General features: G+C 36.3%; 1 protein-coding gene across 7 annotated transcripts; it reads left to right on the top strand.

Annotated features, from left to right (window-relative positions):
* The first annotated feature begins 434 nt into the window (after positions 1 to 434).
* On the top strand, positions 435 to 23,496 carry LOC103719040 (histone-lysine N-methyltransferase TRX1-like). Of its 7 annotated transcripts, none has more exons than XM_039127920.1 (29): positions 436 to 1,250; positions 1,383 to 1,434; positions 1,529 to 1,603; positions 1,946 to 2,165; positions 4,134 to 4,257; positions 4,535 to 4,639; positions 6,841 to 7,043; positions 7,204 to 7,296; positions 7,458 to 7,555; positions 11,113 to 11,274; positions 12,113 to 12,238; positions 12,488 to 12,535; positions 12,617 to 12,734; positions 12,816 to 12,881; positions 12,961 to 13,022; positions 13,209 to 13,265; positions 13,430 to 13,498; positions 13,652 to 13,844; positions 14,128 to 14,403; positions 15,869 to 15,930; positions 16,014 to 16,091; positions 16,533 to 16,628; positions 18,664 to 18,767; positions 18,843 to 18,985; positions 21,790 to 21,842; positions 22,105 to 22,151; positions 22,247 to 22,304; positions 22,383 to 22,467; positions 23,431 to 23,496. In XM_039127920.1, the coding sequence occupies exons 1-24, from the start codon at positions 604 to 606 to the stop codon at positions 18,982 to 18,984; spliced, it is 3,276 nt and encodes a 1,091-aa protein (XP_038983848.1). In that variant the 5' UTR covers positions 436 to 603; the 3' UTR covers position 18,985; positions 21,790 to 21,842; positions 22,105 to 22,151; positions 22,247 to 22,304; positions 22,383 to 22,467; positions 23,431 to 23,496. The 7 variants fall into 7 exon arrangements, with proteins under 7 accessions (XP_038983852.1, XP_038983848.1, XP_038983847.1 ...); XM_039127919.1 differs by lacking the exon at positions 23,431 to 23,496 and adding an exon at positions 22,550 to 22,722; XM_039127918.1 differs by lacking the exon at positions 23,431 to 23,496 and having other exon boundaries at positions 22,383 to 22,722.
* Positions 23,497 to 24,230: the final 734 nt, after the last annotated feature.

Raw genomic sequence — 24,230 nt, 5'->3', positions numbered from 1 at the left:
ATAAAAACTCTTAGATTCATGAATGACATCCATCAAGGATTAACTCCTTTCTAACTTTATCCATCGCCGTAATATGTCGCTAGTATGGACATAAAATACGGTGCATTGAGATACATATCCATGATATGCACATTTAATGTTTGAATACAAACATAATTCACCCAAATTAATCTCAGACACAGACTGTCCCACCCTTCCTTTCATCCAATACCAACCTCATTTCATTTATAGTGCTGTTTGGGACAAACGAAAAGCTATGCATTGTGCAGAAACAAGGGAGATGTGTAGACGTATTACATCTCTACCTTGCATTGCTTCTGATTTTTTTTTTTTTCATTTTTAAATTTTCTATTATTACTTTTGCTATATGGCTTGTAGCTTCTTGGAGCAGCACACCGGCATCGCCGTCTATAAATATCCCCGGACTCAAAAGCGAAGCCGACTCGCCAAATCACAGACGGGGCGGGAAAACGGCGATTTTTTTTATTTTTTCCCGGGGGGGGCAAAATACACCTCCCTCCAAGAATCCCGTCCTCTGCCTGAAAACCCTAGCGGCCCCCCTCCCCCAAACCCTAGCTCCTTCGCTCTCTCTTTTCGATTCCAATGGCGCTGGCCATGGAGGCGTTCGTCCACGAGGAGGAGGAGGTCGACCACCCGGTGCGGTATCTCCCCCTTGGCCATGTCTACTCCGCCGCCCCCTGCATCAACCCTAGCGGCTCCTCCAACGTAATGTCCAAGAAGGTCAAGGCCCGGAAGCTCGTGGACGAACGGGAGGAGGAAGGAGGAGGAGGAGGCGAAGAGGAGGACCGCAAGAAGCCCCTCGATCTTGATAGGGGCGACTTCCAGAGGAGCAATGCCGGAAAACCCATCCTTGTGTACCACAGGAGGGTCAAGAAGCCTCGTCCGGCTGTGGACGGGCCGTCGTCCTTCGATTTTTTGGCCCAGCGACTCGAGTCGCGGCCGGAATTTGCCGGGGATCGGGAGGGGAAGGGGATGGAACGTGGAAGCGGTGATCGGCTGGATCTTGAGGCCGATTTGGTTGGGGAAGGGAAGAATGTCAGGAAGAGGAACATGATGAAGTACGAGCTGCTTAGGCTGGGAGATGGGTCTGGTTCGCTGAGTGGAGTTTCAGGGCCTAGGTTAAGAGGAACCGGAGGGTTTAATAAGACCAACATTGCCAAGACCAAGAAGAGAGTTCGTGAGGCTCCAAAGGATATTTCTGGTCTGGGCAAGGGGAAGAGATGGCTTGAGTGAGTATTCCTACTATCCCCATCGTGCTGTATTCTATCTTGCTCGTTAATTAATGTTTGATATGTACGAAACAATCTAGAATTGTTTTTAAAAGCTAAAGAAACAACTTTTTCCCCCTTGGTTTATTGCAGGTTGGATTTTGAAGGTGTGGATCCACAGACATTTGTTGGATTGACATGCAAGGCAAGTGAATCCTTATGTCATATCACTGGAGGCAACTAAAGGTCTTTTTTTCTATCCCAAGTGATAAACCCTAACTAGTGGACTAAAATTGCAGGTTTTCTGGCCGATGGATGATGACTGGTATCGGGGTTCTGTGACTGGGTACAATTCAACGACCAAGCAGCATTGTGTATGGTTTCTCATATTATATTTACTGTGATAGATATGCTTTTGTAAGAATGATTTTATGTTCTCTTTCTTTAAAATTTCCGATTTTGGAGTAATTTTTGCCAGTCATAACTAGACCCCTATAGCACATGCTCCTGCAATATCATAGATTACAATAATATGCGCAGCTATCATATATGAAAGTTTCTACGACAACAGGATGGTTTTATAGCTCTGCTCATACTCCCTCACCCCTTCGCTTTGCATTCAATTGCTGGTTAAAGTTGTACGCAGCCATGCTAGATGTTGATACAGACCTTTTTGTCATGTTTTTGGTTTTTGATTCATGCTCAACATATTACAGGTTGAATATGATGATGATGATGTTGAATATCTGATTCTATCGAATGAGAAGATAAAGTTTCATATTTCTTGCGAGGAAATGCAAAAAATGAATTTGAAGTGTGGTTTTCCTGACATGGAGAAGAAAGCACTCAATTACAATGAATTGCTGGGACTGGCTCTTAGTTTCCATGACTGCCAAGATCTTGAACCAGGGGATCTTGTATGGGCAAAACTTACGGGTATTTTTCTCAATTTGAGGCAGTGTCTAGGCTAGTATTCCTTGCATTCTTTAGTTTTTCTAGACATTATCATACATATATTTTTCCATGTATACAATGTCATAGATTTAGTGCATTCTTTAGTTGCACCTATGCACTTGTATGCAGTCTCACTTTTATGTGAATGAGCAAGGGAAACCTTTCAATGCCCAAAGAAGATTATTTACTATAAGATGCTGTCTGCTTCTACAGGGCTAAGAGAGGCATATTAGATTGATATGCTGTCTTCTGTTTTCTCATTAAGTGACTCTTTGGCTTAAAGTGGACTCAAGTTTCTAAATTTTACACTTTTTTTGGGCTTGTGGTAATGTTTTTGAAGTTTTAGATATCTCATATTTTTAAATTCATGCTCCAATAAGCTTTTCTCTCATATCTACTTTACATATGGTTTTAGAGTAATTTTCATTTCCTGCCGTTATCTTAGGATATTTTGTGTCAAAATTAGATTTGGATTAGTTAATCAGTTTTATATTCCAAGAATTGGGTTTATGCTTGCTCTTACTTACCTTTCTTTCCATATTGCTTTATACTGTATCTATTTGCTATACCTCAGCTAAAATTGGAAAGTGTACATCCATAGTGTCCATATTAATTTTGCTCTAGCTTATGAAAGATGTTTCAATCCAATCACTCATACCTTCTTTTTCAAATGCTATTACCATTCTGTGATTATATTTTAAACTAAATATCGTTATTGTCAAGGTATGCAGTATCGGTATTGGCACCCATATTAGTTGGCTGACAATACGGTATGGTATGGTACCATGCCTTGTAGTTCTGGTGCGTACCGTCAAAGAAAAACTGGAGAGAGAGGAGTAAGAGGAAGAGAGAGGGGGGAGGGACAGGGAGGAAGGGAGGGAGAGGGAGAGGGGGGGAGAGAGAGAGGTTGAGAGGAGGGCCAGAAGGAGAGAGCGAGAGGGAGGGGGAGAGAGAGGTTGAGAGGAGGGCCGGAAAGGGAACGAAGGGTTTTGGCCCTCCTCTTGACCTGCCCCCCTCCCTCTCTCTCCCTTCCCCCATCTCTTTTCCTCTCTCTCTCTTTCGCCCTTTCCTTTGTTTCACCAGATTTTTCGAACCGAGAGGCGGAACCATGTTGATCCACCCCTGTTACAGCTCGGTAAGCACCGTACCAGGCGGTTCGGGGCGGTACAACATTCCATGGTTATTGTTATTGATATTGTCATTATTATTGTTATTACTATTGCGAGGAGGAAAAAGGGGGAAAGCCTAGCTAGTGGAATATCCAGGTCAAGACTTGTGGAAAACTCGTAAGTTTTTTGAATCAAAACTTCTTCCACTGGAGAAGGGGTATGAGTGTCTGAGCATCAGGCCACTATGCAGCTCACCTAAATAGGGGAAGTTTCAGAACTTGCTTTTATATAAAAGACTTTCCTTAAGCATATTAAAATTGGAGAATTTGCCAAGGTATTGGTTCATGCCATTGCAGAATTCAACATTTTCTACTTTGTATGCCAAGTAAGAAAAACATTTTTGATCATTAACTTGGTAATCTCTACTGATGATAATCAAATGAATCTCTTGTTCCATACTTATATTCTTATTAAGGATCTGGTTGGATTCTTGTGTTCTTTTTGATTATTGAATCAATACTGTGAGATCTTGAACTTTACCACTAAAAATCAATGTTGCCCTTGTTGTTAGATTAGTAACATTTTGATTTAAATAAGCAAATATTGCGATGGATTAGTAACATTTCGATATAAATGGCAAATAATGTGTTGCATGCTATACTATTTCAGTCAGTTGATTATGTTACTTTTATTCTTGGGACTCTGTATTCATGTAGTACCAGCTTGCATGTTTACATGACCTTTTATGGTTTCTCTCACATTTTCTTGGACTTAGGAACTGGTAAGCATTTTCCTTTACTCTGACAATTTTAAATGTTCCCACTGTGGTTTTCTTCAACAGGGCATGCTATGTGGCCTGCAGTTGTTGTGAATGAATCAAATGTTGGTGCAAGTCAAGGATTGAAGCCAGTTAGGGTGGACAAATCTGTTCTTGTACAGTTTTTTGGAACACATGATTTTGCAAGGTTCATTGCCTTTCTTTTCTATGGCAAACCTGGTTTTGATCCTGTAGTTTCATTTGATAGGACTTGTATCCTTTTTTTTAATGCCAGAGTCTGGGTTTGATCCTGCAGTTTCATTTGACATTTGGAACATTTAAGTCTTGGGATCAAACCCAGCTAACCCTAAAAACACTGGTATCCCAGCACATTAGAGTCTTGTGATATGATGTGTTGTTCTAGAGCTTTGCATGTTTATTTGTTCTCAATCATCTTGCAATAACCTTTTCTTTGAATTATTCAGGATCAACTTGAAAAATGCTATCCCATTTCTTAATGGGCTGCTCTCTTCTTTGCATCTGAAGTGCAAGCAAGCGCGTTTCTATCGAAGCCTAGATGAAGCAAAAATGTATGTACTTGTTCATACATGAAACTATTGTTACCCCCAAAAAATACTTATCTGCTTGTTATGAAAATTAAATGCCCTTTTGTTTTTGAATTAGATTCTTATATGCACAAATTTCAATGTGGATCTAATTTAAGCCAACACATGGTGTGGATCTAATTTTATTCTTCTACTTTTGGCATTTGGCTTTGCAATTTGTTTACCACTTTCTTAAGTAACATATGTCTCTTTTATTTTGGGGATGAATAGCAGATCATGCTAAGTTGCATCGGTTGATTCCTTTTCAGCACGTCCTTTGAAAACTTTCAAGCCCACATAAAATCTTCTGTGTTGCTATTCTTCAAACAACTGGTTTTTAATTATTATTTGTCTGCAATTACTAACCCATATGATGTCTAGTATGTGAATGAAAATAAAGCTATGCAGTATTTCTGATACGACGATAAATGATTCTTATGAATGACTGATTCTTGAGATTGAGCGCTTCATATCTAGGAGAAATGACTTTTTAAAATGTACGGCCTGGACAGCAACCCAGTTCTGGTTGCGTGTGCTCAAAGCTCTGATGACAGGCCTTCACATTTTCAAGTGAACAAGTACATGACTGAGTCATCATGCTTCAAATATTATATGCTGCTTCTGTTCTGCATTGTTTCCTTCCTAGACTAGGCTTGAAATTGTGGTTGTCTCTTCTTGTTGTCCCCTGCCTTATGTTGCTAACAATTTAACATCATGAAAGATTGGGCTTTCAAGCTACTTGTTTTTCTTCGGTTATTTTTTTTTGTGTGTGTTATGCATGTTCCCATTTAACATTTTCTGCATTCTATATCTTGTTACATCTTTTATTTAATTTTTGTTTCATTATATGCATATGGGTAATGAGTATCCATTGATGTAGGTCTGTCATCCTTCCAGATGCATCTGAAGAACTGCAACATTGTAAAACAACAAAAATATTTATTAAGATCAGAAAGGCTTAATAAGAAAAAAGATGATTATAAGGGCAAATTAACATAGTTTATTGAATAGCTGGATGCATTTGTGGTTTATAAGATCATTGTATTAACTTTTAATGAAAAAATAATTATTTACTGGTGAACTTCTTTATTCCTTAGTTCCTATCCCTTCTGTCATCATGTTTCATTGTGCATCTTATGTTGTCTTCATTTTCCATCCTAGACTTTCTGGCCTTTTGGTACTTCTGTCCATAATTGTCAAATTTGCTGCAGCAATTTGTATGTATTCTCTATGCTACTCGACTGTGATCAGCATTATCAATGTTGCTATTGTTAGATTTATTTTGAAACCTTAGCAGCATGCAATATCTTGGAGACACTGACCTTGTCTATCCTTCGTTCCTTCTAGAAATGCTCATCTCCCTGTGCATTGTGTGTAAGATGAATGTGAAAAAGTGAGGGCTTAAAGCAGCCCCAAAAAGTAGGTGTGGCAATTTTGGCCCAAGCCCATACCCTGATCTGACATAGTTGTAATTTTGCTCAGTCTGTGCTTGGTTGTTACAAGTTCATGACAGGTTCAGTATCTGCCATTGTGGGCTAGTCTGTGTCAATTTACTATGACTTTCTAGTCAGGCTGGTTTGATTGTTTGGTCAAGTGCAGTCATGTTAGTTTTGATCAAAACTAGAATGTTTGTAGTTTTTTTATTTATACTTTGGATGACAAAGAAGCCTAAGCTGTTGCTCTTCATAGCATGAAATCGATTTGTTTTTAGGAGATTGTTAGGAGCTTTTCAAATCAATTTGGCTGTGCCTCAGAACGTGAAGTATTCTATTTTATACTCTAATGAAAATAGGATGATCAACAGTTACATATTTTGCATAATATTCTTATTCATAATGGTTTATGCAACTAATGACATTCCAAGTTTAAGTGTCGCCAAAGCGTATTTATTTGTCACAGAGTCCATGAAGGAAATCTACCTGAATTGTAGCGTATGCCGGATGTTAACTGGGATTCTTTGTGTTCCACATGACGCCTTTCCTTAGCTCCTAGAAGCACTAACTTGCGCTTTTGCTATGGCTTTGGATGTGCATTCCATGATAACTCAACTCCTGCATTTTATATTTTTTATCATTTGTTCTTCCTATATGTTTGCTATATGAATTTGAAGGTTTATTTGCTCTAGTTTTGAATTAGGTAGCTACCATTGTCATTTTCCATATTTTAATACATGATGATCTTGATAGGTATCTGAGCAAGCAGCAGCTTCCAAAGAGCATGCTGCTGCTGCGAAAAAATATTGGGGCTGATGAAGATACTGGTGCTCCTGAAGAGAACGAAGAAGAAACTGACTCATGTGAAGATCTGTCAGGAGATGAAACGACATATGCAGATGAACACATCAACACTTCTCCAATTGAAATAGGGAATCTTCGTGTAACTAGATTAGGTGCTTTAAATGCTTGGAAAAATGGCACTAGTAATGAATCCTAGATAGCACACTTCAAATAACTCCAGTTCCACTATGTAATAGATTATATAGATCATACACGCTATGGTAATTAACTGATGTAATCAACTTTTGTATTTTTCTTGTGGTTGCTTTTCAGGAAAAATTATATATAATTCAGAGTATTTCCATAACAAGCATCATATCTGGCCAGCAGGATATACTGCCTTTAGGAGGTTTATGTCAATAAAAGGTAATATTTATCATTTTGTACTATTATTGTTCTAATGGTGTCAAGCCTTCAAGCCCAACCATCTTTTATTTCAAACTTGACAGTCTTGTCCTTTCCGATCGACAATAATTGTCTAGAAAGTTGGGCATATTGATGTCTTTCTTCTTTTTCTTCTAGTGCAGATCCAAGTATAGTAACATCATATAGGATGGAAGTTCTGAGGAATCCCAAGTTGAAATCCCGACCTTTATTTAGAGTAACAGCAGATGATGGAGAACAGGTAAGCATATTCATAATCTGTGAAACTGGGATTCCATTTTGTTCCTTCAAAAAATTATAATATGTTACTGTAAATTCAGTTAGTTTATTATTGCACTTGTAGCATCAGAAAATACCTATCATTTCTTTGTATCTTGTTCCTTGAAACTTTGAGATAAATGGAGTTATCTATAGGATGTAGTCTTTCGAGTTTTTTTAATAAATTTCAAGATCAAATACTACATAAGTTTTACACGTGAACGCTGTCCAATGTTGTGTAAAATGCTTTTCAAAATTGTGTTTTAAAGCCAGTGGAAAAATTTTGATATTTTTGACACTGCATTAGCCATTGTAGGTGTAGAACTTAAAAGGGGTTTCAGGCGTGTTTCTCGACTGGGACTAAAGTGCTTGCTAACCATACATGAAAAGAAAAGTAAAGAACCTTAAGAATTTCATGATTATATAATCTCTATGGTCTCCAAAATGTAACCACATTACCAATTTGTTTATGACTGATATTTATAATTCAGCGGTATTGGCCCATCACCTGAGCCCCTAAGCAGTTCGCACACCTTAGACTTTCTAGGAGAACCATACAACATCTTCTTGAAAATACAAACTTATTTGCAGTCAGTTTGATATTCTTTCTTGTAACCAACCAAGGTTGCGAACCAATTTCTGGGACAGCTTTATTTGCTATTTCCATAGTTTTCTCCAATCAGATTGAGCTTCTCTCAGCATATTAGGATGTTCAAGAGCATGATGGGATGATAGATGAAAGGAAGGCTGTAGAGAGGCTCATGATTGTTGATAGTTGTGGTTCGTGTTTTCCTTTAAAATACATGATGAGACGACATCCTACTTAGGTTGAAACTCAAGCATTGGCATAAATGGATGTTCACATGTTCAATAAGGTACTCTTTTCTGATACTCCTGCAGCTTGATGCCCTCTTCTGTGCATCTTTCTGGTTTTCCATAACCATCTAAATGTAACATATACTTAAGATGTTGGTAGAATATTATTTTGCCATTGCTGGCTTAACCATAAAGTTCAACAGCGCCTATATTATGAGTGGCATATCAACTATCTAATCCATTTAAGCATTATTGATATACATAATTTCATTAGCATCAAAAAAATTACATTATACAAATAACTAATGAAACACTATACTTTTTAAGGCTTTATCCATAATTTGGCACCAACAGGGTCCTTCTAGAATACAAAATTATCCTGCTTAGATTTCTAGTCATCTTTAATCTCATCAACAATGCAAAATGGTCCAACACATTCTTAGCTTGCATTCTTATAATCTCATTTTGGTTTCTCTCATCAAGGGTTATGTGATTGGTAGTATTTTGGGAAAGCCTTTTGCGATGAAAAAAATAGGAAGAGAACCTATTGAAAGTCCACCATCATCATCATCATCATTTTCATCTTCTTCTTTTAGAATAATATTGGTGTTTCTTGATGCTAGAGAGATTTCATTCTTTTTGTAGTATGTCTTTCAAGGTTTTGTACAAGATGTTACTGACCCCGCACCCGCCCACACATATGAAATAGTATGTAGATGGATAACTTAAACAAGAAATGACAAAACTGTAACAAGCGAGGCTGAGTTTAACAAATTTGTTCTTAATTCAGATTCCCATTGAAATCCTGTCATTATATGAATAAAAATTTGCTCTAGAATTGTTAAAAAAAGTCATCTTATGAAAATTTGAGGGTGCCAAAAGGTTGTTAATACTTACCAGACATTTAGTTAATGCAAGACAAATCATTGATTTTTACTGGACAGATAGATAAATAATCAATCAGAATAAACATCACCTTGATTTCCTGAAAGAACAACAACAAACAGGCAGGGCTGCAACCTAGGCTGGTTCAGTGAAGTCTGCATGTGACTATGCATCAAGATGGACACATTATTTTAGGAGTTCGTAATATTAGCACTCAGGATGTATTCAGCTTTAATCATGTGGACTCGACAGTGACCAATATTCAAGGTGATGTCATTAGCAATACATGACCAAAGCGTAGTAGTTTGGTTTCGGATCAATTTTTTTTGCCAACCTAAGCTTGACACATATTCTTATTGCTTTTAATTTGGATGATTTCGGATAAAATGGGCCAAAATTAGAAGCATTACAATTTCATTTTGAATAGTTAGAACAGATCATTAAAGAGCATGTAATTCGAGATATCCGGGCTACGGTCTGTGGCGGGATGGCCTTGTAGGTGAAGCATGTGTACAGCGAGACCAATGGGTTAACGGATTGGGTGGCCTTGTGTATGGCCAACCACTCTGGGGATACTCTTTGGGTTGGAGAGAGGGAGTTGCTTGGTGCGCTCCGGTACCTGTTGTTCTTCGACTTTTTTGGCTGTATCTGTACCTGTACTGTATGATAAATCCGATTTAGCAAAAAAAAGAAGAAGGAGCACATAATTATGGATTATAAGGGAATCTAAATTTGTGCATGCTTTATGTGCTACCGTCTTGAAGGTAGCCAAATTTGTATTGCTTGCCAAATTTGTCCGATTATAATCATTGTGGTTCATCCCTTTGGTCCTGTCTATTCCTTTGAGAGAGACTTGAAGTTAATTTCTCATAAACCACTTTTGCATATGTTGTCAAGTTATTGATAAGTCTATAACTTAAATTTTATTATTTATTATTTATATTTTCTTTTGTTTATAATCTGAATTATTTCTGAAACTTTTATTATATTCTCTGCATTTCTTCCCTCCAAATTGTTAGTCTTTTCCCATAGTGAGTTTTTCCTGGATGTTGTAGTGTATTGTGACAATATTTGAAATATTTTTGGCTAAACGATGAGACACTTTTTAAGGAGATGAGCAGACTATTGATTTTATTTTGATGGACCATTGCTTGTTCTGTACGCGAACATATATTGTGGTCTCTCTGGTGCTATCAGACACCAAATATCATTTAGGTCGGTTTGACAACTCAATATTCAAGTTTGGTCTTGTTGCGGATGGCAATTTCAAGAAAATTGTTAGTTGTACATTGATAATAACTTGCTGCAGATATTGTTCTTTCTCAGCATTGGTATGATTTTGCCTTAATGTAAATAGCATCATCACTAATAGTGATTAGTGAAGAGCTGATGATGTGACAGATCCTGCTGAAGATGGGCAGCAACAGTTCTACATGTTGAATCTCCTGACAGTCTATCTTTATTAATGCTCCTTCAGTCACCTGTGGAATTTTAGTTTTTGAACAATATCAGATAGCTAACCCCATTACCTTATTTTACCTGAACTCTAGAGTTCATCTGAACAATAAAAAAATGATGTATAACCAATACAACATGTAAATATATTTCTGGTGCATATTAACAATACAGAGAATGGAGAGCATGAACTTACAGAACACGTATTTCTCCGTGGAAGGAGCAAAAAACACAACATTAGTGTCTACCATCTTGAAAATGATAAGTTTGTCATATATTAGAGAAATTTCTGCTTTGTAATATATCATTGATTCTTGCAAATCCATTGGGATTTTTTGGGGATTACTTTGCATTTTCTTAATATTTATTCTTTCTTATTACCAGATTGATGGACCTACTCCTACTGCTTGTTGGAAGGAAATTTATAGCAGAATAAGGAATAAGCTGGGTGATGGTTTTAATGCTGAAGTGGAGGGAAGTGAATTTCAAAAGTCTGGTTCTTACATGTTTGGTTTCTCAAATCCGCAAATATCCCAACTCATTCAGGTTTGTTGTTATTATGCAACTCAATCAAGAATTTGCATTATTAATATTCTATAATGCATGATCATCAATGATGCTGTCCTTAATCTGTCCATCTCTAACAAAAAATAGTCTGTTCATTAGTATCAATGTACCTTGTGGATTAGTTAGTATGATGTCTGATTAAGTCATATTTCATGGCATGAATAAATAGAAAATTTTCAGTTCTTTGTTAATTCCCCATTCTGTTTAATTTATTCATGGCAATTTTATGTCTTAATCTTTTTCTTTTTTTTCTTTTGTTTTTTTTCTGTATGAGAACAATTATATTATGTTTATTCCAGGGGATCTATTACCGTGGATATCTTTGCTTTTTCAAAGTTTAGTAGATGGCTAGAGGGCTTGTAGTCAAAAAGTTATGTTATCATGTGCTTCTCTATTGCTAGAGACATTGACCAGATTCTGTTAGGGTTGTCTTCAAATCAGTTATTGTGCAATGTGAGCTTTGCTGTAAAATCATCAGTTGTTATAAATTGCCACGGTGGGACTTTTGACCAATTGCAAAAATTCTCTGACCACTAAGTTTTGTTCTGGAGAAATCAAAAATTATTTGTTGGCTATGGGTTTATTTATTAATGGCTATGCACCTGTTATATCTGTACTAAAGCTACTGTTATCGGTCTTGAACTCTGTGTGCTGTGCTGTTGTTTTTTAAAATTATATAAGTGTAAACATATTGCCATGAAATGCTCATGCAACTGCTTTATAATCAAGGAAACTCAAATATTAAAAAAAGGGAAGGGGAGCTTTTCAGAGTAAAATGTGTTTATCTGATTTCTAAAAAAATCTCATTGCTTGTTAGGAATTGCCAAATTCTAGATTGTGCTCGAAGTACTTTGAAAGCAGTGGGGATGTACCTGCCGGTTATAGAGCTGTTCGTGTTAACTGGAAAGATCTTGACAGGTGCAGTGTTTGTGACATGGATGAGGTGAAGTGCTTCAACTTTGCTCTTCCCTTAGTAGCTGCATTATTTTTATTATAAGCCAATTGTTTGGGATAAGTACCAGAATCACCTTTTTCTACCTTTTGTAAGCATTTTATTGAATTTAAAATTCTCTTAGACCTTTTTTTAGCAGCTTTCAAATATTGTATCAATGGTTGGTAAATGTTTATAAAATTAATTTTTGCATGTAAGTAGTTGAAATGAAATTGTGCCAACCTTGGTTTGCACTTTCAGGAGTACGAGGACAATCTGTTCCTTCAGTGTGATAAATGCCGTATGATGGTAAGTATTTTGTCGGACAGTATGAAGTTTCTTTTTATTTTGATCTTATTTTCAAAGTTTACAAGTCAATACCTGTTTCAGGTTCATGCAAGATGCTATGGTGAGCTGGAACCTTTAGATGGCGTGCTTTGGCTCTGCAATTTATGTCGGCCTGGTGCACCCAGATTTCCTCCAAGATGCTGCCTCTGTCCTGTTATTGGTACTTTATGTGCCTATTTATTTTGTTATTCATAAGACATATATGAGACACTACTAGATCATTGTATTGCAACTGTGTTAGGTGGTGCAATTAAACCTACAACTGATGGACGCTGGGCTCACCTGACTTGTGCAATGTGGATTCCTGGTTTGTAGGAAATCCTTTACCCTATCTTTAAGTGGCAATATTGAAATTGATACATTTTTTAAACTTAATCCATCTGCAGAAACTTGCCTGTTGGATGTGAAGAGAATGGAGCCTATTGATGGGATAAGTAGAATTAATAAGGTACTCATTAATTTTTTATAATGCATTCTCAATTGTCTTTTTCTTTTCCTTAAAGGTCTAGGTATCTCACCATTTCATTGCATTATTATCTGCTCATCAACTTATGCACGTGAACATCAGTATCTTACTAGCTTTTTTCGAACAAAAACAAACATGTTAAATGCTTCCATAAAATGACATGGCCAGGATCGGTGGAAGCTATTATGCAGCATTTGTGGCGTTTCTTATGGGGCTTGCATTCAGGTTTTATATAAAGTTTTTCTTTTGTTCTGCACAACATGGAAAATTTGGTTCTTTCAATTTCCAACTTGCAGTTTTTCATATTGGTCATCTTTATTATGCTGGACATTTCATCAAGTTGCATGATATATAAGCAGTATGGCTCTGAAAGTTAAGTTTCTTGACAGTGCTCTCACAATACGTGCTGTGTGGCATATCATCCACTTTGTGCACGTGCTGCTGGTCTTTGTGTTGAGGTATGCTATCATTTTTTTTTTTGGCATCCTCGCCCTCTGAATTGGGCATTATTATTCCCTTCATATCAGTGCTTTTGCTATTCTCAATCAGCTCTTCCATTGGACCCCATTTTATTTGTATTCTTGCCATTCTTGTTTTGTTTGGACTTGCAGCTGGAAGATGAGGACAAAATACATCTCATGTCACTTGAGGATGATGATCAGTGTATTCGCCTACTTTCCTTCTGTAAGAAGCATAGGCAGCCATCTAATGAGCGTCCGCCTGCTGATGATAACCTTGCACTCCCTGCTCAATTTGATTCCAGCTATGTCCCTGCATCTAACCCATCTGGTTGTGCAAGAAGCGGTATGTATCTGGATCCATTTATTTTATTTTCTTTCTAATTGCTGCCTGTATTGTGTAAGTAACGGGAATCATCTGTTGAGAAAATAGATTTGCTTTACACATTTTCATTTTTCTGGTGATAATCTGCAGAAGGAGAACATATGATTGACATGCTTGGGGTTCCTTTCTTACATGCCTTTTGTCATTTGTTATTTACAAGATGACTATGAATGATACCTTCTTTTTTAATTTATATTCTAGCACCTAATTTAGATTTCAATAATGATATTCTTTTTCTGAACAGAGCCTTACAATTTCTCCTGGAGAAGGGGACAGAAACAACCCCAGGTTCTGGCTGCTGCATCTGTAAAACGATTGTTTATAGAGAACAGGCCTTATCTGGTCAGTGGTTATCGTCAAAATGGACTTGGCTGTGGTTCTACTAACAATGAATCTTTGCAAACAACCTGTTTGGTTGATGCTCCAAAACTGGGAACCTCTCATCATGAGGGAAACATATCCTCCATGGCAGAGAAGTACAAAAATATGAAGGAGACATTCAGAAAGAGACTAGCTTTTGGTAAGTTGTTTCATTTTAACAAGTAACTAATATTTTGATAACTTCAAGTATGTTTAGTCATTTAGATTCCGAACTTCGTTGCTTTACATGCTAGATCATTGGCAACAAGCATGGTCCTGGGGCCTTAGAATACAAAAGAAGAAAATAATCTGGCAAGAGATTTTGCTGTCTTTTGAAGTTTCAACTAAGGGGATCTAGAAGAGTATATGTAGAACTAATCTTTCTTACTTTCATCAACACATATAGTCTACTTTTTCTTGGCTTTGCATTCTATAGGGTATTGGCGGGAGCCTTGATAAATAATCATTATTTTATACTGAAGGCCCAGAATTAATGAAAGCCTCCTTAGTGCAGTCCCAAATGCTACCAGGAAGAAAAAGAGTTATGCTTTTTGGCAAACTAAATATTATCCTCTAAATTAATATCTAAGTCTATACAGATGATATTTGGCCTGCTTATGTAATTGCGAGAAATAAGGCCTTTTTTTCTAAAATTTGGAAGGCTTTCTTGAATATACAGTATGATTTACAATCCATGATTATGATGCCCAAATATAATTCTCTTATCCCCTATTCTTGGTTTTGTTGTGTTATATATCCCTCTTTTTCTTAAAAATAAAACACCAAGCTCTTTGATGTCATCTCCTTCATTCTTCCTGATAATTGCCTTTTGTTTTGTGGAGATAATTCTTGTTTATGGTTGCTGTTTAGCACTTGTAAATAGAACATGACGTGATGCTTACATTTTGTAGCTATATAATCTTCACTTTTTCAAGAAAACACCATAATTAGGAAAGGTAGAGAATGCCATTAAATTTATATTATGAAAAGAGTGTACATAGATGAAGATGTTTTCATTATCATTGATAGGAGTGTGAAAGTGGATGTGTGGCTCTCAAGCACTGTTTTGACTCTTAAACTGTTGCCATCTTGTATGGGCATGGGTATCAGAAGACAGTATTACAAGGGCCGATTTGAAATCCTTACATCATGGCATGCTCGAGGTATGATGTGCTGACTTTTGCTTGGAATTTAAGCAGGGGTGGGTTGGGCCTCAGGATTGAGTTGAAGTTCTTATGATAAGAAGAGGCGTATTATAGTAGAGCTTGACGAAGTTTGTGGGGATATGACTTTAACATCTTTATCATCAAATATATTTGCCTAATGCATGCTAAATGGCAGGACACAATTTGTAAGGGTATACCAATGTTTGTTACTGGAGTTTTCATTTATGGTTTGAAATTATTAGTGTCAAGGAATATTTACTTCGTTTTGCCGATTAGTAATGGTTTTAATACTGTGTGCACAATATATGAATGATGAAAAAATATTTTTTTGAACATAATATTCCTTGATACAAAGTTTAAGTGCAGGGGGTTTATAGCTTATCCTTGACTGACACTCAAATAATCAGAGAGACCCTTCTACCCTTTCTGAACCTGACCATCATTATGCCGATTTTTTAGGAAAATCGAGAATTCATGGATTTGGTGTTTTTGCAAAGCTTGCACACAAGGCTGGGGACATGGTACGCTGACGAGAATTTGTTACATTCTTTTTTGGTTCTTGACTCAATGCATTTGATACCTAATTTTCCTCTTTGCGGTTTAGGTAATTGAATATATAGGTGAACTGGTTCGGCCACCAATTGCAGACATAAGAGAACACCGGATATATAATTCATTAGTGGTAAGTTACCCTTTCCAATATTGATATTGGACAATTGTATGTTGACTGTTTCTGATTTATGGTTAGGTAGATTGATAGCTAGGATATCATCCCCACTAAAATTGTAAGCTTCAATGGTAGCTTGTCTGATGTAAGAGAATACATATTTACTTGTTGGATTAGTTATGTTGCTAGACCATAGAGATAGCAGAGCCAATCATCAATTCATTTATTTATTATGTTATATCTCATCTGCTCACAATTTGTTTGCTAGATTACAAAAATTATGCATAATTTCTGTATCATCATTTCAATGCCATCATTTCCCCCCTCTTCGTACATAATCATTTTGAAGAGGATATTTCAATTTGATTTTTCATAAAGAATTCCTTGGAAATGTGTTTATTCCCACCCCAGAGGAGAGATGAATGACATGATAGTAACTTGCAATTACTTGTGCAGGGTGCTGGAACCTATATGTTCCGAATAGATGATGAGCGTGTCATTGATGCTACTAGGGCAGGAAGCATAGCTCATTTAATCAACCACTCTTGTGAAGTAAGAAATTACACGTTACCTTCTTAGTTTAAGCTATATTATATGAGAAGGCTGTCTTTCCATGCTGTAAATTTCAGATTGCATCATTGTGAAGCACTTCATAGCATTTGCAAATCCTTTTTTATTCCACTATTTACTTTTATTACACCTCAATGGACTATCTTTAATGTCAGCTATTAGATTATTGCTAATCCTACTCTTTTACATTACATTTTAGAGTGTATGGAAAAGTAGACTTCTAAATGATTTCATTAACCTGGTGCTTGGTCTGGTAACTACCAATATTTTAAATGATTGCATGCTTTTCTGAAATAATTAAACCTATATTTTTGTTTGTTTACTATTACTTGCTTTGAAAGTATATTTTCCATCTGAAAATTTGACAGATTAAAAAGGACAGTGCAAACATCTCAGCAAATTCTAAAACTTTTGCCGAGCATTCGTGTGTTCATTATCATTGTCAAAAGTTATCTATGCTGATAGTTGCGTGAGTCCTCATTGTGGGCACCTTATCCACATCTGTTATTTGCTCCCGCTACCCTGCCTGCTTGTAGATGTTGTCAAGCTTTCTTTGGTTTGTTTTGCTGACTACTATAAATATTATACGGCTAAGCTTCTTAACTAAACCTGGTCTGGTTCATTGTTTGGGCTCCATTTCCCTCATGCAATTGGGAAATATATGGTTATTATGCTAAGAAAGCAGCTGAAGGGTAGATTGAATTTTTAAACTCCAGATTTCAGGATGCATGTATGAGGTAACTTTATTCTGGAATTTGAATGATTAACAGGCAATATATGAGTAAAAAATCTTACTCTAGAATAAAATTGAAAACTAGAAGGATACTGATTTTTTTAAGAAGTGAAAGTTGTAGGATAAATATCAAGAAAATTAATTACTCAAAAAAAAATTAATTTGGCATTGTCCCAACAAATGTGTAATTAAGCTAGTTTCTTATGTTCAAGAATTGTTGCAGGGGAAGGGGGTGAACCCATGTATGGTTTCTATTACCCGGGATAAAGCTTACAAGTTACAATATCAGTTCAAGAAAGCTTATTTGATAGGTTGTGAAATTTATGTGCTTTGTTAAATGAATTAACCGTTATCATCCGAGAAGTGGTTCCTTGGTGCTTGTTATTTTGAGAGGATGTTAAATGGAGCAATGAAGGTAAGTTTAAAGAACCTCACTTTACAAAATAATCAAACCCCAAAAAATTGAAGTCTGAACTAGTGGAATGTGGAAAAGAATGTAGTTAGAATGAGTAAAGAAAGATCCTCTATTCGAAATTTGTTTGCATGGCTTTACTACATGATGGCAGCACAAAGAAAAGGATTTCTTTGATAAGATTATAGTGGGGCAAACAACATGAAGATGGGCCTCTGTAGTTGTTGCCATTGGCAGATAGCCAGATACTGTTAAAAATTAACATATGGACACATTCATTTCCTAATAAATAATTGCCAATTTTTCTCCATTGTGTTGAGTAACATGCTAGTAAATAAGGACCTATGTTACCTAAACACTTCTGTCCAGCTTTGAGAATCTCTATCGAACACTTATTTGCAGGTTGGACATGCATCAAACACTTAAAACCAAGAATTTAAGCATGTGCATACTAGTCTATGCCAGCTATACCATGTACTGGTACCGGTGTGCCGCCTATTGTATTCACACATGGTTCTAACATGTATTTGTGCTGTCCTGGTTCATTTTCTAAACAAAAAGATAATTCAGTTGATTCTCTCTCTCTCTCTCTCTCTCTATTCATTACTTGCTTTCTCTAAGTGGCTCATTTTATTTTGTTTATTCAAATTCAAAATGATGCGTGACTTTGATGGTATTAAGTTACTCTAGTTTTTGATTGCTGTAACTAATCAGCCTAGTAGGTATGAGGATGAGAATTCTGATTGCAATTGAGTGATTCAAGACGATTAAGTTGGCCTAGTAACTATTTCCCCAGTTAATCCTTACATACATATGGCTAGAATTCTTGTGTCACAATTAATAAAAAATATTTCCTCAATCTTTTCCTGCAGCCAAATTGTTACTCCAGAGTGATTAGTGTTAATGGTGACGAACATATCATTATATTTGCAAAACGAGACATCAATCAATGGGAAGAATTGACATACGATTATAGGTGTGGATCGAGAATCTTCTCCTACTCTTTTTTTCGTATGCAAGTGTTTACCCTGTTATATTCTTTTTTCTTCAGATTTTTCTCAATGGACAAACAACTTGCTTGCTACTGTGGCTTTCCAAGATGTCGTGGAGTTGTTAATGATATTGAAGCAGAAGAGCAAGCAGCCAAAATTCGAGTACCTCGATGCGATTTAGTTCAGTGGAAAGGCGAATGAGGTTTTAGTACAAAGAAGCCATATGTGTTCTTTTTTACTGTCTTTTTATTATTTGTATTTAACTATTTATGGTTGCTTTTAAATATAGATGTTTAACTGGTGTTATGTGTTCACTGAAATTTTTTATTTGAGTATCTTGCAATCTGCTGTACGAAGTGCTCATTGTCACAAATGTCCTGTGATTTGGAGATTCCTAACCTATGTATCCAATGGTTAAAAATATGTATTTTTCGTGTTATGTAATGTGTCCATTTTTTATGCATAACCAATGCGTAGGCTAAGGATCTCTGATCACTTGATTTTTTTGATCGTAACTAGTTTATAGGAAGATCACATCCAATGGCTTGAATGACTAGCGTTGGCCCTTGGGTCCAGTTAGGGCCTGCCTTATTAGGGTTGTTATGGGGCAGCCATATTTGCACACATATATAGCATAGAGCTAATATGTGGGTGCCCATATAACAATCCTAATACATTAGCCTTGGTTGGACAACTGTGGGTCTAACACCAATAATCCAAGCTTGGATGTGATTACTATTTCTAAATTGCTTACCATAAAAAAAGATCAGGTGATTTGGAGATCTTAGTCTATTTCTAAGCTTCATGCATAAGCGATGCATATGCTAGGGATTCAAAATCACATGATTGTTTGATAGTAAGTAGTTTAAAGATAGTAGACTACGTCCAATAGCTCGGCTCATCGGTGCTAGGCTCCTGGTCATCTAGTCAAGACCAACCTTATTTGTATTGTTATGTGGGTGCTCATGTATTATCTCTACTCTCTCTCTCTCTCTCTCTCTCTCTCTCTCTATATATATATATATATATTAATATGCATGCGTGTATGCATATATGTATGCATTCATGCATGCTAGAGTTCCTTTCATTTTTTTTGCTTAGTTTCTTTGAGTATTCTGTAGTGCTCTCTTAGGAACCTTATAATTTTGGTTCTTGAAAGCTTAGATACTTGTACCATAAAGGATTTTGTTTGGAGTGGGCAAGTGCACATCCATAAAATTTATATTAAGGTGCCTAGGAGAGATCCAGACATATTAATATTAAATACTATAAAACATTGGAAATCTATCTATCTGATTATCATATCTTAGAGTAATGAATGATTTATGAAATTATAATAATGATAAGATAATGGAAGATACATTTATTATTGAGCTAAAAGTTTGATTTTGATGAAACAGTTTTAGTGATAAATAATGTTTATTTAAAGAGGGGGTGGAAGCATTTATGTGTGGTTGCAGAAGTGGGAGCAACATTCTGGAGTAGGTGCAACACTATAAGTAGAAGTTTCCAACTTTTAAGCCTGAAATGACATGTATCCTGCATTTGAGACCTAATCTTGTACATTTTTACTTGAACTTGTCTTAAATATTAAGTTTCAGATTGATCCTTTATTGGACCTCCAAACTTGCTTATTCCACAGTTTTAGTACTTAGCGCAAATCGCACACAGGGTCCTATTTCAGCAAATCTACCAATGGTATTTTAGTCCTCGCTTCTGCATTTTGCCACAACTGCTGTATAAGTCGTAATATATCTGATTGTTTGATTATATACATCACTGGCTTCAAACTGAACTTGCAACGTGAACCAATGAAAATTGAGTTGTGTATAAACTTGTAGTGAATTTTCTTGTTTATGCAAACAGCGCCAATCAAATTCGAGCTTCTTTTGTTCCAGAATACAGTCTTTTGCCCATTACTACCATTTATTACATAAAATCTGACTTTTTGCCTTTTTAAAAAAAAAAATTTTATGCTTTAATCTGCAATATCTATTAGGGGACCTATATGTGAGGGAAATCCAAAGTTTGTTTGGGTATTTGCTGTTACTTTTACTAGAACATGTGATGACCTTCTAAAATGTGGTTCTGATTGCCCAGAAGATAAATTCTGTGGGAGGAAAGATGAAAACATCAGTTTTTGTCTTGTGCAGCTTCACCAGATGGACTTGGGGACATAAAGGAATCCTTTAGGGGATCTATAGAGGAATCCTTTAGGGGATCTATAGAGACTTCTGTAGATACTCTTTAGTTAGGGCAGGGTTTGTGATGCATCATGGGTGTTTTTGATGTTGTATCCTTGACATGATGTTTATTGATGGGTGATCAGCTTGTGCATGTCATCCAAAAAAAGAGGAACTGTAGATGGGCAAACAATAAAGCCATTTATGCATAATTGGTCTCCAAAGTGATCAGGAAGGCCCATGATGCTGATTGCTGGACTGGATTCAGATATCACGTCACTTGTGGACTAAGAGGTGGACTGTGATTATACAATAAATCCATTAATATGGGGGCCATAACACAATATACATGTAAAATGTGATATATCTCAGACATATGAACACATATTAGGTGGAAAATTGGACAAGATAGTTATATCTGAGGTCATCAAAATGAATGCAAGTTGTGTGGAAATTTAGGGAAAAATTATAATTGCATCGGCAGTGGGTGTAGCCCTTGATTTAAACAGTTTGCTGAAGAAATTGACAAAACTGGCCCCTATGCTGGGTATGGGTTGTTGGTTATTTTTATGGCTATTTTCATTAAAATATATTGTTTTTTCTTCTCTTCTCATCTTCTCTCTCTCTCTCTCACGCACACACACATGCGCGCACGCGTGCGCACACACTCCTCAAAATGTCAGGTTTCTTTAGGGGAAAAATAAAAAGGCTTGTTTTCCTATCTTTGTTTTAGAACCTGTCCAGTGGCACTACCAGTGAATCTTATTCTAATGACTTATGTTGGTATAATAAAATGAATTTATCCGAAGTTTTCTACTTCCAGGTGGCTGGAGGTGTGGATGGTTGAGGTTATGCATCAAATTTTTTTGTGAAAAAGTAAGCATTTCTTTTTCTTAAATGTTGTTGAATTTAAGTTTAATATCTCTGTCAGTTTTTAGATGTGCATGTGAGATCATGTTTTCTTACGGTTACAAATAAATGCTTAACCCGGAATAGTATCTAAGCTTTGTTTCCTCTTTCCTTTTGGGAGTCCATATTATATCAATAATAGATGACTTGCACTTGTGGGAATACGCCTTGGTCTTGAATTTGAAGGCCACAAATATCAAACAGCTAAAAATTTTAATTGATGTTCCAGTTGGTGCGGTGAATCAAGTTTTGATTGATCTTCAATTTTGATATGAGGTATGCAGCTAGCTCATTTTCACGCATACAAATGATCAAACTACTAATAATCTTCACGTACAGCTGGATAATTTATTTTCTGCATTTGTTTTCAGGAATTTAGAAAATTGTTACCATTTTTGTTTCAATCAGCTAATACAACAAGGGCAAGCTGTAAGTTACCTGCAATTAATTTATACGTTGTCCTTTTTCTGGTTACATGTTAATATTTACAGCAGCGGTGGTCTGCAGATTGTATTGATGGCTAGTACATCTACAAAGCCATACATCCAATGTTGAAAATGGCAGTGTCTGGCAACATCCTCCAGAATATCTTGTACGAAATGCCATCTCAATCTTGTACTTATTTATTTAAAGTACATTTAATTTGAAGTACATGTGATTGTTTCATGAAACAGCGATCAAAGTTTCTTTCCTAAGATGAAAGTGACGAGAGGCTTATGTAAAATGTACAGTTCATACCGGATATATGAGGATCAATGTATTTATTTGCTGCACTACCTGAAAGCCTTGCAGGCTTTTGTAGAAAAAAATTGAAAGCAATTTATCAATGTAAATCGTATTCTGTATCCCTTTTTGCTTCGCTGTTTCGCGGGTCATATTTTTTTACCATTTAACCTGATGAACATCTTTTGAAAAAAAAAGAAAAACATGAAAAACTTACACCTTCATTCCAACTAATTCCTTTGATTGGTTATCCAATCATTGCGTGCATTATGATGACGTGGATCGTGCAGGCTTAAATTCTGCACAAATGTCCTTTTCTATTTTTCAGAGCGGAACTTTAGACTCAAGCAAAGACCGAGCCTCATGGAGGTAGACCCCGGCTTGACCCTAGTCATCCTGAAGGCATTTAAAAGGATAATCAATTTGGAGGGCCTCAAGATTATTAGTGAGTGGAAATGTCACACAACTAACGAAGATTGTTTTGTATGAAACAATGGAAATCTTTTCGGTCGCATGCCTTTTTGGCCGGTGCAGACCAATTCTTCAATGGTTTATCTATGACGCTTGTAAGGTCTCTATTTTCATATCGGATCTGAAATCATCAGGATGAAGTGAAGGAAACCTGCATTTCAAAAACGTAAAGATGCTTTCTACCCAAAAAAAAAAAACAAACAGCTCTGGTGGCAAAAGAAGAAAAGACCTGGGCCGAACTGAATTAGCTAGAAGTTAAAAGAAACTAATAAGTAGGAGCTCCAGATTTTTTTGGTAAAATCTCTGCACAACTTTATTCAGTTACAGTAAACTCTCTTCTTTTTTGTTTTTTGGACTGCAGGCTGCCATGGTACTCCCAAAATAAAATTCCTAGAAGAAGAAGGACCTCTTCTCGGCACTATCCTGGCAAAAAGAGGAGCCAAATTATACTTCGCTAACATAGTAAGATTTGTAATGCTCTAGGATCCCACCTAAAAGATTAGGAAAAATATTTTCAATTAAGAATATATTTTTTTCGATAAGTAAAACTTCTCTAATCCAACTAGCAACGAAGGTAAGACACTAGATGATGTTGCTACTCAAAATATACTCAATATCGAAATGGGCTCAAAAATAAGTATGAATATTCCAAGAAAATAGATAATATTTGACCTCCTGAAGAATTCAAACAAAATACTCTAACCAATAATCACAATTCAATTTTGACTTTCTTGTGCGTAAATTGCCTATGCTTTGGCATGAATATTTTAACTACATCTTTGACCCAAAATTATTTTTAACCTTTGGTTCGTTTTCACTTTAATGTGCAGTTTTTTAGGTGGTTGGATGATTTATTCCTAATTGATTCGAAAAACCCAAGCTCAAGCATTCATTATTGTTGCCCTTGGTCTCGAGTTGTGCGGAAGGTGAGAAAAGCATGATGCAAAGATGGCTGCAATTCTTTCTGCCAGTTCAAAATTTCGACTATAGTTGCAGTTGATTCCTACATGTTTGAAGAAGTATAACAACCTGATGGCCTAGAAAATTGCCTGCTGAGCAAGACTTTAAAAATTTGTCATAACAATGCAGCCTCATACTTTTAAAATTTTGAAATGCACTTTTGGTCTCAATTGAGCCAAACGAGATTTAGTGTTGACAATT

Source organism: Phoenix dactylifera, chromosome 7 (genome assembly GCF_009389715.1).
Source record: "Phoenix dactylifera cultivar Barhee BC4 chromosome 7, palm_55x_up_171113_PBpolish2nd_filt_p, whole genome shotgun sequence".
NCBI classification, from domain to species: domain Eukaryota; kingdom Viridiplantae; phylum Streptophyta; class Magnoliopsida; order Arecales; family Arecaceae; genus Phoenix; species Phoenix dactylifera.
The sequence above is the reverse complement of the archived record's forward strand: the minus strand, read 5'-3'. Positions and strand labels throughout refer to the sequence as shown.

What these genes read in the sequence shown, in the direction of transcription:
- LOC103719040 (XM_039127920.1), top strand. Translation starts at nt 604, where the DNA reads ATGGCGCTGGCCATGGAGGCGTTCGTCCACGAGGAGGAGGAGGTCGAC. An exon ending in AGCCTAGATGAAGCAAAAAT is followed by an intron (nt 4,640 to 6,840) that starts GTATGTACTTGT and finishes TGATCTTGATAG; the next exon opens with GTATCTGAGCAAGCAGCAGC. An exon ending in CTTATGGGGCTTGCATTCAG is followed by an intron (nt 13,266 to 13,429) that starts GTTTTATATAAA and finishes GTTTCTTGACAG; the next exon opens with TGCTCTCACAATACGTGCTG.